Below are 12407 nucleotides of genomic sequence, written 5' to 3'. Positions count from 1 at the left end.
TGAAAATAATTAAAGCAAGCTCGTAAAATAATGATTATGTGATCGTTAAGCTAAACAGTAAGCTATATCACCTTTTCAAAATACAATCAAAGACTATTGAAGGCAACCGTAATTGAACAAACTTCAACTTAATAAATATGATAGTGTATTATATTGTTTTTGCTTGTAATAGTTTCATGATTAGAACTCGATGCGTTACTGATACAATTTCGACTACCCATTTGGGGGTCATACAAAATATCTGCGCTTCAGGAGCAGAGTGTCCTTGCCACTTGAAAGTACAAAAGTGACTGCCACAAAACAGATTCCCTAACGTCTGGCGTTAGTTCCAAAAAAAGTCCCCCCTTCACGTGGAGTCCGAGCTGGAGGACGAAGAGCTGGAGGAGCTGCTGTCATCGGAGCTGGTGTCGCTGCTGCTTCCGCGGTGCTTCCTCCGTTTGACCTTCTTCTCGTCGATTACCTCGTAACTGGGCAAAGTGGAGTTGCTCGAGTCGGAGCTACTGCTGCTCGAACTGCTCGACTCCTCCACAACAGCCTCGATTTTGCGGGATTTCCTGCGGGCGAGCCAGAGATACAATCACAGGATAACCCCTTTAAGCCCGAGGTATTACCTACTTCTTATCGTTTTTGTCAGCGTTCTTGCCGCGCTTCTGCTTCTTGGCCAAGTCGCAATCGCTCGGCGAACTGCTGCAGGTGCGCTTCGACTTCTTGGCCTTCTTGTCCTTGCGACGGGTTTCCTTATCCGTGCCACTCGCCTTTGTGGAGTAGAGATTCTGCGAACTGGCCGTCGAGTATCCGGTGTCCTTGCGCTTACGTTTTTTCCTGTAATTAGAGGGTTAATCTAAAGATTGGAAAATAATGAATCAATACCCACTTATCCTTCTTGTCCTTTTTCTTTTTGCTGTACACCGCCTCCTCAGCATAATCCTTGTCCTTGGCCCTAAATATACAGTTTAATCCAATATTTTTCTTGTTTCTATTCAACACTCACTTTTTGATTTTCTTCTTGACATCGCCACCCCGCTCATTCGATATCATATAAATACTATTCTGATCTGCATCCTGCACTTTCCGGCGGGATTGAAACTGCCTCGCTTTGGTCATCCGACTTTCACGACGATTCTTCCAGAACTCGGCATTTACCACGTAGAGCCGATAGAGCTGCAGGATTATCACCAAAGAGTTCTTGCCTGAAAATAAAATAGTATTAATATGGAAAAAGAGTTATCTTACAAGCACAACTTACATGTGAAAAAGACATTCATGTAGTTTATGATGGTGTACTGAAAGATTATCAGCAAACGAAAGGTGAGAAAGGGGGCATCCTGCAGTATCACATTGAGTACGATTCCCCAAACATCAATACCACAGCAGCAATTTTGGCAACAGTCTGAATGGCTGTAAGTTCAAAATAAATAAATTCAATAATAATTTTCTTTATATTCAATAATTTTACTCACTCCTCCTTGTGATGTGATCCACTGCCTCTCGGCCTTCGTCCTCTTGTAGCGGATAGAACAATAGTAAACTGCATGAGGCTCCAGGACCAAATACCCAGTGTCAGCAAAACCAGATTGTGGATCATGGCTATGGAGTCGTCCTTGTACGAATCGAAGAACTCAATGATATCCGCCGCAGTGCCAATGTAAACCAAAAGCAGTTGACTGAGCTGATCCCTGGTAAGATCCCCCTTCGGCAAAAGCCAACGACCTACGATCAGGATGAGCATGAGAAACTGCTCGATGAGGGTTATCCAAGTGTCTGGGGTCACCGAGAGGGTGACCCCGGCTTGACCCAGAAGAGTAGCTACCGGAGGAACACTACTATTTACATTCAGATTGGAACTGGGACCAAAGCCAGTCACATTTCCCCCGGGAATGCTAAAGTTACTCGGATTGGGAACAGTCGAGTTGGTCTGAGTTAGGTTGGCCACTCGCCGGGCAACTTTGTCCAGCTCCAGGAGCCAAATCGCCGGCACAATGCTGCTCAGGTAAAGAAACACCGAGGGGCAGAACCTGCAGGCAAAGGACACAAATGAGTTTTCAAAGCAAAACGGGCAAAACAAACAACAAGTCTGAGTGATGCGCCGAAAGGTAAACAGAAATCGAAAGACCACTCCTCCTCCATCCAAGCCCACCAGCTCCACAAGAAATTCCATTAAAGTTTTTACTATTACGGTGCGTTGGGTGGACATAATACACTCAAAAGAAAAATACTAACAAGCAGAAAATATAAATGAAAACAAAAACTATATTTTTTAAGCTTGGATGCTGTAGTATTTTTGTCCACTTTGATAGCAGTATACTGCACCAAGATTAAAATGTTAGATTTTACTTTATGGGTAAATATTGGTTATATCGAGACCAATCTGAAAATTCTACCAAATAAGGCACAAATTTGGTTTTTAGTTCCTCGAACAATAAATCAATAAAAACCTTAAATGTTTTTTTAACTGGAGGTTTATTTTTCGGAGTGTGGAGGTGTGGCCTCCGAGTGGGTGGCTTTTATAGGAGGGTGATGGTAAGGTTAGCCACACATTAAACACATGATTTCACTTTTAATTGAAAATCAAAGCCCGCGCCATGACGTCAGCATCGGCCGATTGTTGTTTACATTTCGGGAACCAAGATGAATCAGGATCTCTAGACTTGATGCCTACCAGCGCCACTCCTGTGTCTTCTTGATCATGATTGTGAAGATGCCCTCGAGCAGCAGCAGCACCAGAGGACCACATAGCGCCCAGTATTTGATATCACTTTTGATGGCGACCACCTGCCAAATGGCCAGCAAACTGTGCGCACTGAAGATGATCCTCGTAAGGATGGCCTTGATCGTGGAGATTATCTTGGCCATGGCTGCAATGACATAATCCTGCGACGGTCGCTCCTTGCAGCTCGCCAGTCAGGACCAAACAAAACCGAACCGCACACGGCGAAAAGGCAAACGCAACTGAGTCGTCCGATGGCAGAAATCGCTGGGCCCCAAATGCTTTCATTAGATGCTTAAACGCTTTTTAAGAAATTAAGGACACCGCAGCGAATGGCGCGTAATTGGTGAATGGCCGCGGACCCCTGTCCCGGTGTTCCTGTGTGAGTTCAGGACGAACCATTTCGTGTTTTCAGGGCCGAATCGGAGGACCTGTAAATCTCGTAACTTATTCCGATTTTTTACTGGAGTTCCTCTAAGTTTAGGGTAAGTTCATTTTTTGCCAATTTTTTTGAAATGCCAGGTATCCGAAAAATGTCTTTTTGACAAAATGACCCAAAACCAGCAAAAAAGCCCATAAATTTTCTAAATGGTGTCCGATTTTGGATTGGCATACCTCAAAATGCTTGCGAAAAAATTCTACAAAAGCCTGCATCATTAGTTTGGCTTAGATTTTTGGGTCGATTTTTTCACATTTTTATGATCAAAAATCCGAGAAAATGGCTTTTTCACAAAACCAGCATGATGTCCGATTTTGGTATGGCATATCTCAAAATGCTTGTGAGGAAGTTCTCTAAAAACCTGTGTCATTAGTTTGGTTTCGATTTTTGGGTCAATTTTTTTTACTTTGTCCCTGCAAAAAATCGTTTGCTAAAACGCTCCTGGTGATGACATATCAAACGAAATCGAACCCATGCGTGTTATACTTATGTGTACCTAGAAATCACACGACCGTTAAATGCTTCAGCTCACTTTTAAGACAGCAAACGGTGGACGATGAACGAAGGGCCAACAAGCGAGTTCCACCCACCGGATTTTGGGTCTGGTCACAAATGCAGTGCAAACAAATCGACGCCGAGCCTTGGCCATCAAAAGCGTGGTAATGTACATGGCTGCATGGAAAGTTATAGTCATCGTAAAACCTCCCTGCGGGTATATAGCCGATGTTTACGTTTATGTGGCCACAGTTGGGTCAATGTTTTTGGCGCACGTGAAGTCATTGAACAGGGATAAAAGATGATATCGCCGCGTTCTGACTGCGCACAACCATGCTAGACGGACAACCTGTTGATTGAAACAAAGGAGGTAAACATTTAGTGGTCTAAGTCGATGATAACCGTTTGCTTTTAAATGATTTTTAACGATTTAAAACTTTACAGTTTAGGAAATGTATAAAAATATCATTTACTGTTTCTCTTAATTTTGATATAGCTACTTTGGTGGTTAAATGGACAAGGCTAATTCAACAAGAAAAATCTTCGTAAATTCTTTATAAGGAATTATTTCACTAATGAATCTGGTATTAGAAACTGAAACTGTAATGCTTTTGGATTGTTCAGCCACTTTCTAGTGATACTTACTTGGTCGGCCAGATCACGCATTTCAAATATCTTTCATACTTTTTAATTTTTTTGTTTTTATTTTTGGAAATGAAAACTTATCCTCGGTTGCGGCGTCTCAGATTGACGCCACGACGGGCATTGGAGCGCCTTCCAGAGCGGCTCCTGTTTCTGCTCCTGGTGGAACTGGAGGTGCCGTTCCTGTAGACGCGCAGCTTGCGCTTGATGGAGTACTTGAGGTTCTTGATCGTGACCCGCTTGCGGCGAACATTCGAGGAGGACGAGGACGAAGAGGAGGTGGTGGTGGTGGTTGTGGCCGCTGTGGTCGTGGTGGTGGTGGTGGTGGTGGCAGCAGTGGTTGTTGTGGTCGTCGAGGACTCCGTGCTTGTTGGCGAAGAGGCCCCGTTGGTTAGCCAAATGCAAAGGCATGCTACCAGGATTGCTAGTGCCAGTTGGGTTGTCCTCATCTTGTGATGCTGTATGATGCTGGTGCTCTGTTGCTTGCCATTTCCCCGACTGGGAGTTTTATATATGGCCAAGACAATAGACGGCTTTGCTAAGCAAATATATGCATATTATGCTTTTGCCAATTACGTATACGGACAAAATTTTGGCCATATTTGCACAGTTTGGTGACCAAACAAAAGAACAAGCTGGAATTTCACAAACAGAACCAACAGCCGCCCGCTCACTATTAAATTAGATATTAAAACACTGAATTGTATTTTTACGAGCGTCCTTCTAAATCATACCTAGCACTTGAAAAAAAAAATAGTAAATTTTGTTTCGTAAAATGCACTGGATTTCCTGAATTTTTGACAGAGTTGTTGATAGAACTAAATTTAATAGTTTGGTTAATTTTTGCCTTTGTTATTTGAGACGTTTTTCTGAATTAATTAATTTAGTGACCCCTTTGTTTCAAGTGTCGGCGAGTGTCGCCAATAAGCTCCCTTCCCAAACAAATATCCCTGGATCGGAATGGGATTTGGTTCTTGCCTGGCTGCATGTTGGCACATAAAACACTGCATAATCAAATATTTGCGTGGATCCAACTTGACTCCTTATTTGCCTGGCTTCGAGGACCAACGAGGACTGCGGATGACATGTATTGGTCCTGCAGTTGACACCGATACTGACGCTTTTGGGTTGCGTGGTTGCGCGGTCTCCCGCAGAGGTTTACCTTGCCCGAGGGTCCTATATAAGTCGGGGATATTCTGGCCATCGTTCATTCGCAAGTCTCCTGCTGTAGGTGTCCCTGTTCCAGCTTATCCCTTCTGCTTGCTGCTGACAAATGGCTCGATACTCGTACATCCTGGTCGTGGTGCTCTTGGCCATCTGCTCCCGTCTGGGATCCTTTGGGACCATGGCCATGCCGGATGAGGAGCGCTATGTGCGCAAGGAGTATAACCGCGATTTCCTGGACTGGTTCAACACCGTGGGACAGTTCACTCCCGGGCAGGTGGCCGCCATCTGCCGCTATCCTTTCATCCTGGAGAACTCCTTGGGCCCATCCATGCCCATCAGGAAACGCAATTCGGAGCTCATCAACTCGCTGCTCAGTTTGCCCAAGAACATGAACGATGCTGGCAAGTAAAATGGGATTAAATCTGGATGTCATGACAGATTTGGAAGCCGCACATTTGAACTCATGGAACCTGGAAAAGAGCCTATTATTTAATTGTCGTTTTATTTGTTGGTGCGTCGAAGGAAATTGAAAATCCGCAGGAGGAACTGGCGTAGAATTTTAGTAGAGAGGAAAGACCGTATGAATTTGTTGCTTTACAAAATATATAGAAAAATATACAAATAGCAAATCTTAGAGAATGGTGTACATTTTTAGGCCTTAGGCGAAAATATACGACTACCACACAGAGATATTTAGTTACAATGTTTTATTTGAATTCAAAATGTTACCAAAATTGCATTTAATATAATATGGAATAAAAAATTGGTTTACACTCCATGTACAAAACCAATAAAATGCAAAGAGTGTTCGCTAGTTCGCTAATTAAAGTTTATTTTTAAATTTATAAATAGTATGTATAGTCTTAAGACCTCCAAAAATAAAATTTTGGTGGGCAAATAATAAAATTAAGTTCAACGAAGTTGGTATTTGCAATCGACCTTGCCCGTGAGCCTGACAAAAGAACCTTAAGCAAATTATTTTTTTTTGTTTATTTATGCTGTTTATTTTTCATTCCATAATGTTCCGTAGACTCGCTTCTTTTTAACCAGACCTCTTCTTGTTCACATGGATCCTGCGGACAATTGTGTAGTGAATGTTAGTGGCCGTGAAATGTTTCCTGTGGACAGTGGGCGTGGAGCTGGTTGAGTTCGTCGTGGTTGTTGTGGAGTTGGTGGTTGTGGTGGAGTTCGTTTGGGCAGAAGAAGGCTGGAGCAGGAAGAAACCGGCGAACAGGACCAGGGCCAAGAGATAGGAAGTTAGCTTCATTGTTTAGCGTTGAAACAATTGTTACTGTGCTCCTCAGATCTTTGGAGGCCTTTATATATCCGTAAATTCCCCCAATTAGACAACAAAAAATAGCTGTAGCTGAAAAGCAAATATCAGAACACAATAGAAAATCGGCAAAAATAAATTTTGCACACTCTCCTTATTTGCTTGACGTTTAATGTTTACCAACCGCAGAAAAACATTTGTAGGCACGTTTATATATGACGGCAATATATATTTTTTTCTTATAAGATATATAACTATGTTAATCTTGCTCATTTATATTAAAAATCGAACAATTCTCCATTTCGTTTATGTGTAAGTTCATTTGGCGCTGTTTGAAATCGTAAAGAGTTTTGTATAGAAAACGTTATGCGTATGCTTTGTCTGATTAAGCTTGAACTATGTATAAAATGTATGGTAATGCCATTAAAAGTAAAACCTTAGACAATCGAATTGTTAGTAACTACTACAAACAAGATGTATACAATATTCATTCTTTCTTTAAATTACAAAACAATCAATTCTCGCTGGCCTTTCGGTCTGATAGGTAGAACAATGATAACATATGCGAATGTGTATATATGTTGATGCTTGCTTCGGCTCAAAATGCAGTTTCGGTAGCTTTTCACTTACATGACTATGCCTGCTAACGCATAAATACTAACTAACTGGCCGTACTCTGCCTTGGCTAATCATTAACGGCTAATCTAGCATATCGTATGTGGCTGCAGCGGAGGCGGACTCCCAGCACACCCGTGACTAAGTCGCATGCCCCAAAGACGCTCTGGCCGCTGCTCTGCCAAGCTGTAAGGATACGTAAACTGATGAGTTAACTGAGGCAAAAAGGAGCATGCCGGCTACTCACACATATGGTTATAGGTTATAAAGCTTTAGCTGATTACACAGCTTTGTATTGATTTTGGAAACACACACAATGGCGCTGACTTTTGCTTGATAATTGCTGAAACGGACTGCTTCTCCTTTACCCTCCTGTTGATGCGATTGTGGCTGCTGGATCTCACATGAAAAACTCGTTGGCTGAATGAGAAATCGGAAGTCACGTTCGCCCCGGACGATCGAATATTGTAATCTCTATGACGCGGAGGCCCCGATAAGTCGGATCGATCAGCTGCAGGCCCTTGGCGTTGTAAATGCGTTCGTTTTGGGAAGCCACAAATTTGGAAATCTTGCGAAGGGTCTGTGGGGGTGGTGAATTATTATTAGGGGATGGTGTAGACAGGTTGTGGGGAAATCAATAGCCTGACAGAAAGTAAACTTAATTACAGGTTATAGTTGCTGCTATTGTTTTGACCACAGAAGAGGGTAATTGTCAGCCACAATGACGCACCTTTTCGTAGTGCGTTTCGGAGCACATGTAGATCAAGTAGGCCGTGATGCAGCCGATGCACCCTTCGCAATAGGTGCCACAGGATCCCTCCTCCGCCTCGGCGTAAAATTCATTTAGCCTGTTGATGGTGGCCTCGAAGACGTGTCTTTCGATCTGAAAGGATATATGTACATCTTATGGTTATCTGGTTTTATGCTCCTAAAGACACAATACCCACCATGCCCTCCAGCTCGGCGGGCAGTCGCGTGTGGAACTTTACGGAGGTTCCCTCGCTGTAGTCCCGTTGGATGAAGACCTTGCTGAAGACCACGCCCCCTCCGGTTGCTTGGAGCGCCGTGGGATTACCGCCCGCTGGTGTGGCACTGCCTCCTTGGGACATGTCGTCTCTGAAAAGTCGAATCACCGCATTAATCGCCTCGCTCTGCAGCGCCCGATGCATTTGGTTTAGGGCAATCATCTTGGGTTTTCTGTATGTTTTCCCAATCTTAAATGGGCAGCTGGCCTTGCCTTTTCAAGCAGCCCCAGTTGGGGTATTTTGTGTTTTATCTTGACAACATCCATGGGTCAAGGCCTGCCTGGTGATTTACCTTTTTATCTGGAGCTGATGTAAGCTTTTTTTGGCTTCGGAAACCTCGTAGGATTCCTTTTTTGCCTCGAAATTGGTAAAAATCAAGATAAATATAATAATTAGAGCTGGAACGAAAATCGATGTTGATGCGATACTATCGTGTTATTATCGATTTGTTCGCTGGAGTGGTTTTAATATTAATCGCTTGCGCGTCTGTGAATGATATCGATAAATATTGAATATTTGGCGTTGCCACACATGCTAAAAAGGAACAGCACATCTTGGCGCCAAATTTGAAATCCTTGATAGAAAAGGTTCATGTTTATTTCTTACTTTTAAAATAGGTTGGAAGAATATTTTTTAGGGAATCATGTTTTACTGGACAAAATAATATTAAAGTACTATTTTTTCAACACAATTTTGTGATTCCCTTGTTTATATTTCAGATTGTGCTGGTGTTAGACTGATAATTTATAGTTCTTGCTGCTGACAGCCGTGGCCGCCACCAGAGCTGCTCCCCTACCGGATCCGTCCTCCGAAGCCACCAGTTCGAACTTGACGCCCGGCTTGAGGAGCTTCCGCATGTGGAACTGGAGCATGTCGTGGTACTTGGGATGGTAGCGGTACACACTGCCGTCGATCCCGATGACCACCTCGTTGATGTTCATCTTGTTGATGATCGTGACCAGTCCGCAGGCACACAGCTTGGCAGATCTCGACGAAACCGCTTCGCAGATCAGCTTTAAAGCCTCCTTATCCGGTTCCTGGCTGCCAATAATTCCAAGATCGTTGAGTACCTTATTGCAGGCACGGTACTCTCCCGGTGGATCGCTTTCGACGTCCGAAATGTAGGCGCTCTTGAAGCTCCAGCGCTGGAAGATCTTCTGGGAGCTATCTCCGCGGAACATCACGCCTTTCGTAATCATTTCAATGAGTACCAGGCGCACCAGCTCCCCCATATACATGCCCGAAATGCACTTCTCGAAGGTCTGCTTTCCCGGATTGGGCGTCACCTTGTCGACCACCTTGTCGTAGGAGGTGCGAACGAACTCCAGGACACCATTGTCCCCGAAGGCGCCCCACTCGCAGTTGATGACCATGAAGGGCTTGGGACTCGTCTGGTATCCCTCGAAGCACTCGGCATTCACGGTCTTCTCCACATAGCAGGCATTACTGCCAGTTCCCACGATCAATCCTATCCGGCAATTGGGACGTGAGTAGGCGCAGGACATCAAGGTGCCGACCGTATCGTTGATCAGCGCCACCGTGTTGATTTTGATGTCGCCCCTGCGCTCGATGGCCTCCTGGAGGAGAGCCACCACGTTCTTACCCACAACGCCGTCGCAGTTGAAGCCCTTGGTCCAGGCCACCAGGGTGCCCTTCGAAAGTCCCTGCTGCTGGCAGGGAAACGAGAAGGTGAAGCCCAGCGGCAACCCCTCTTCCGCCACGCCGTGATCCATGCAGAACTCCGCCAGGCATTCGGCCAAAAAGTCGAAGAGAGCAATGCCCGATCCAGTCATCAGGGATTTTGGAAAGTCGTAGCTCTTCGAATTGATGGTCACGTCACTTTCGCCTCGCAGGTTGACCAGCAGCACCCGGAAGTTGGAGCCACCGAGATCCAGGGCCAGGTACCTTCCACGCTCCTTGCCCGTGGGCAAGTCCTGCACGTAGCTCACGAAGCACTTGATCACCGCCCGCGGATGCGTGTCCTTGGCCAGGCCCATCTTCATCTCCTTGGTCATGCGCTCCACCACCTCGGCCATCTTCTCCTGGTCGAGAATGAAGCCTCGGACCGCCAGCTCCACCTCCGGGTTCACAAGGCTCGGCATTGTTCCTTCACAGCTGCCAGCAGAGGCCTCACTTTCCAAACTAAATGTTTGCAAATTTTGAAAGCTTGTAATGCTGAGTGAAGGCGAAGTGAAAAGGCTACTTATTTTTCTCCCAGATGACAAGGTTTGACAAGATTTGAGCCCAAATCTGTGTTCATGCTTTTTCAAACAAACATAAATATTGTATCGAATATCAATATTGTAAGGAATATATAGAAAACTAAATACTAAATAATATATAATATTTATTGAAAAACTTAGTTTCGAATGCATATACAGATGTATTTGGCTTAGTAATCCATTAGGAACATCTTGGTGTCCGTCTTGTACTTGTTGGCATGGGCCATTCCCGCCATGATGGCTGCCCCGACTCCACAGCTGTCCTGGGTGATAACGAACTCGAATTTCAGCCTGGGATCGGTTAGCTGGCGTGTGTACTTGTTCAGAACAGTGGCGAAGGTGGGATGCAGGCGATAGATGCCGCCATCCACGGCGATCGAGATCTGTGGCAGATTCATGCGGTTGATCAGGCAGGACACGCCACTTGCCACTACCATAGCCGCTCGACTGGTGACCGTTTCGCAGATGTACTTCAAGGCAGCCAGATCCCGATCTTTGCAGTGGCGGATCCTGAACTTGTCCATCACCTCCTGGGCCTTCGTGAACTCCCCTGGAGGATCAGAGGCTATTTCGATCACCGAAACCATGTCCAACTTCCACTGGATGCTTATGTAGTCCCGCCTGTCCTCCGCAAAGATGGCGCCCATTTTCATCAGACGAAGCACAATGATGCGGATCAGTTCCCCCATGCAGAGAGCTCCGCTGAACTTCTCGTAGAGCCGCTGACCAGGAGTAATGGACTCGTTGTCCAACTGGCGATCGAATTCGTTGCGAATAAAGTCCAGCTGTCCATTATCCCCGAAGTGGGCCCAATCCGAGTTGATCACCATCACCTTCCTGTCCTCCTCACCCTCGTAGAGTTCACACTTCTCGATCCTTTCCACGTAGCAGGAGTTGGCAATACTGCCCATTATCAAACCCATTCGGGTATCCGGTTGAGCCCAGCAAAGTGCCAAAAGGGATCCTGCTCCCACATTTATGATGCCCATTACTTCGACGGATATCTCGGGGAACTTGGCCAGAGCATCGCGGAGAAGATGAACCACATCCTTGCCAATGGCGCCTTGGGCTCCGAACTCCTTGGTCCACGAAACCAGGATGCCCACATCCAAAGCCAGTTTGTTGAGGGTGAAGGCGAAGGCGATGCCCAGGGGTAAGTTGTCCTTCTCCACTTTCTTTTCCTTCACGAAGTTGGCAATACTGGTGGCCAGGAAGCTGAAGACCTCGGTTCCCCGTCCCGCTGCCACTGTATGTGGCATTATCACGCACTTGGAACTGGTGTATATATCGTTTTCGCTGCTGAACTTCACCAGCATTATCCGGCAGTTGGTGGGCATCATTTCGAGGGCCAGGAACTGACCACGCTCCCTGCCACTTGGCAAATCCTGCACGTAACTCAGATGACAGGGAACCGTGGAGCGATCGTGGTGATCGCGACTCAAACCCATCGTAATCTCACGGTCCATCAGATTCCTGATCTTTTCCAGATCGTCGTCGGTCGGTTTGAATAACTTGCAAATCTTGTACACCTCCGGGAAATCCTCCTCCGGAATGAAAGTGGTCTCGTCTGGCATTGTGTTAAAGGGTCTTTCAAATTCTTTCTAAATTATTTCTAGGTAATATGTTTCGATCAGCTATGTAAAAATGAAATTCTGACATGTACTTGATGGGAAAACACTCTAGGGAGAATTCCAAATTCTTATTGGAGATTATCCATTTTTTGAGACATTGCATTTAATCGATTTTAAGAGTACCCTCTATTGGTTATGGATAGATGTCAGAGAAATAATTGGTAACAACACCTTCCCTTTCCCATAAAACA

At 45.2% G+C, this 12407-nt stretch overlaps 7 protein-coding genes across 7 annotated transcripts; 1 reads left to right on the top strand and 6 right to left on the bottom strand.

Moving 5' to 3' along the window:
- Positions 1 to 346: 346 nt before the first annotated feature.
- Positions 347 to 2853, bottom strand: LOC108095728 (transmembrane protein 26). Its single transcript, XM_017196903.1, has 7 exons — positions 2660 to 2853; positions 1461 to 2015; positions 1247 to 1398; positions 992 to 1190; positions 875 to 940; positions 616 to 822; positions 347 to 554 (listed from the first exon to the last, which is right to left on the bottom strand). The coding sequence occupies exons 1-7, from the start codon at positions 2851 to 2853 to the stop codon at positions 347 to 349; spliced, it is 1581 nt and encodes a 526-aa protein (XP_017052392.1).
- Positions 2854 to 4363: 1510 nt separating this feature from the next.
- On the bottom strand, positions 4364 to 4732 carry LOC108095735 (protein new-glue 3). Its single transcript, XM_017196912.1, has one exon. The coding sequence runs from the start codon at positions 4730 to 4732 to the stop codon at positions 4364 to 4366; it is 369 nt and encodes a 122-aa protein (XP_017052401.1).
- A 763-nt stretch (positions 4733 to 5495) lies between these two features.
- Positions 5496 to 6146, top strand: LOC108095694 (protein PDF). The gene has a single exon (XM_017196864.2). It carries the CDS (start codon positions 5557 to 5559, stop codon positions 5857 to 5859), a length of 303 nt encoding a protein of 100 aa, XP_017052353.1. The 5' UTR covers positions 5496 to 5556; the 3' UTR covers positions 5860 to 6146.
- A 346-nt stretch (positions 6147 to 6492) lies between these two features.
- LOC108095652 lies at positions 6493 to 6717 on the bottom strand. The gene has a single exon (XM_017196817.1). The coding sequence runs from the start codon at positions 6715 to 6717 to the stop codon at positions 6493 to 6495; it is 225 nt and encodes a 74-aa protein (XP_017052306.1).
- A 210-nt stretch (positions 6718 to 6927) lies between these two features.
- Positions 6928 to 8790, bottom strand: LOC108095950 (golgin subfamily A member 7). The gene is made up of 5 exons (XM_017197288.2): positions 8656 to 8790; positions 8286 to 8454; positions 8069 to 8221; positions 7586 to 7918; positions 6928 to 7524 (listed from the first exon to the last, which is right to left on the bottom strand). The coding sequence occupies exons 2-4, from the start codon at positions 8445 to 8447 to the stop codon at positions 7778 to 7780; spliced, it is 456 nt and encodes a 151-aa protein (XP_017052777.1). The 5' UTR covers positions 8448 to 8454; positions 8656 to 8790; the 3' UTR covers positions 6928 to 7524; positions 7586 to 7777.
- A 127-nt stretch (positions 8791 to 8917) lies between these two features.
- Positions 8918 to 10567, bottom strand: LOC108095949 (hexokinase type 2). The gene has a single exon (XM_017197287.1). The coding sequence runs from the start codon at positions 10463 to 10465 to the stop codon at positions 9095 to 9097; it is 1371 nt and encodes a 456-aa protein (XP_017052776.1). The 5' UTR covers positions 10466 to 10567; the 3' UTR covers positions 8918 to 9094.
- A 123-nt stretch (positions 10568 to 10690) lies between these two features.
- On the bottom strand, positions 10691 to 12328 carry LOC108095904 (hexokinase type 1). The gene has a single exon (XM_017197225.1). The coding sequence runs from the start codon at positions 12157 to 12159 to the stop codon at positions 10756 to 10758; it is 1404 nt and encodes a 467-aa protein (XP_017052714.1). The 5' UTR covers positions 12160 to 12328; the 3' UTR covers positions 10691 to 10755.
- Between the last annotated feature and the right edge of the window lie 79 nt (positions 12329 to 12407).

Source organism: Drosophila ficusphila, unplaced genomic scaffold (assembly GCF_018152265.1).
Source record: "Drosophila ficusphila isolate 14025-0441.05 unplaced genomic scaffold, ASM1815226v1 contig_791, whole genome shotgun sequence".
NCBI classification, from domain to species: Eukaryota; Metazoa; Arthropoda; class Insecta; order Diptera; family Drosophilidae; genus Drosophila; species Drosophila ficusphila.
This window is presented reverse-complemented; position numbering and strand designations above follow the sequence as displayed.

What these genes read in the sequence shown, in the direction of transcription:
- LOC108095728 (XM_017196903.1), bottom strand. Translation starts at nt 2,853, where the DNA reads ATGGCCAAGATAATCTCCACGATCAAGGCCATCCTTACGAGGATCATC. An exon ending in AAAAAGGACAAGAAGGATAA is followed by an intron (nt 823 to 874) that starts GTGGGTATTGAT and finishes CTCTAATTACAG; the next exon opens with GAAAAAACGTAAGCGCAAGG. An exon ending in GCTGACAAAAACGATAAGAA is followed by an intron (nt 555 to 615) that starts GTAGGTAATACC and finishes GCTCGCCCGCAG; the next exon opens with GAAATCCCGCAAAATCGAGG.
- LOC108095735 (XM_017196912.1), bottom strand. Translation starts at nt 4,732, where the DNA reads ATGAGGACAACCCAACTGGCACTAGCAATCCTGGTAGCATGCCTTTGC.
- LOC108095694 (XM_017196864.2), top strand. Translation starts at nt 5,557, where the DNA reads ATGGCTCGATACTCGTACATCCTGGTCGTGGTGCTCTTGGCCATCTGC.
- LOC108095652 (XM_017196817.1), bottom strand. Translation starts at nt 6,717, where the DNA reads ATGAAGCTAACTTCCTATCTCTTGGCCCTGGTCCTGTTCGCCGGTTTC.
- LOC108095950 (XM_017197288.2), bottom strand. Translation starts at nt 8,447, where the DNA reads ATGTCCCAAGGAGGCAGTGCCACACCAGCGGGCGGTAATCCCACGGCG. An exon ending in CCGCCGAGCTGGAGGGCATG is followed by an intron (nt 8,222 to 8,285) that starts GTGGGTATTGTG and finishes ATATCCTTTCAG; the next exon opens with ATCGAAAGACACGTCTTCGA. An exon ending in CCGAAACGCACTACGAAAAG is followed by an intron (nt 7,919 to 8,068) that starts GTGCGTCATTGT and finishes CCACCCCCACAG; the next exon opens with ACCCTTCGCAAGATTTCCAA.
- LOC108095949 (XM_017197287.1), bottom strand. Translation starts at nt 10,465, where the DNA reads ATGCCGAGCCTTGTGAACCCGGAGGTGGAGCTGGCGGTCCGAGGCTTC.
- LOC108095904 (XM_017197225.1), bottom strand. Translation starts at nt 12,159, where the DNA reads ATGCCAGACGAGACCACTTTCATTCCGGAGGAGGATTTCCCGGAGGTG.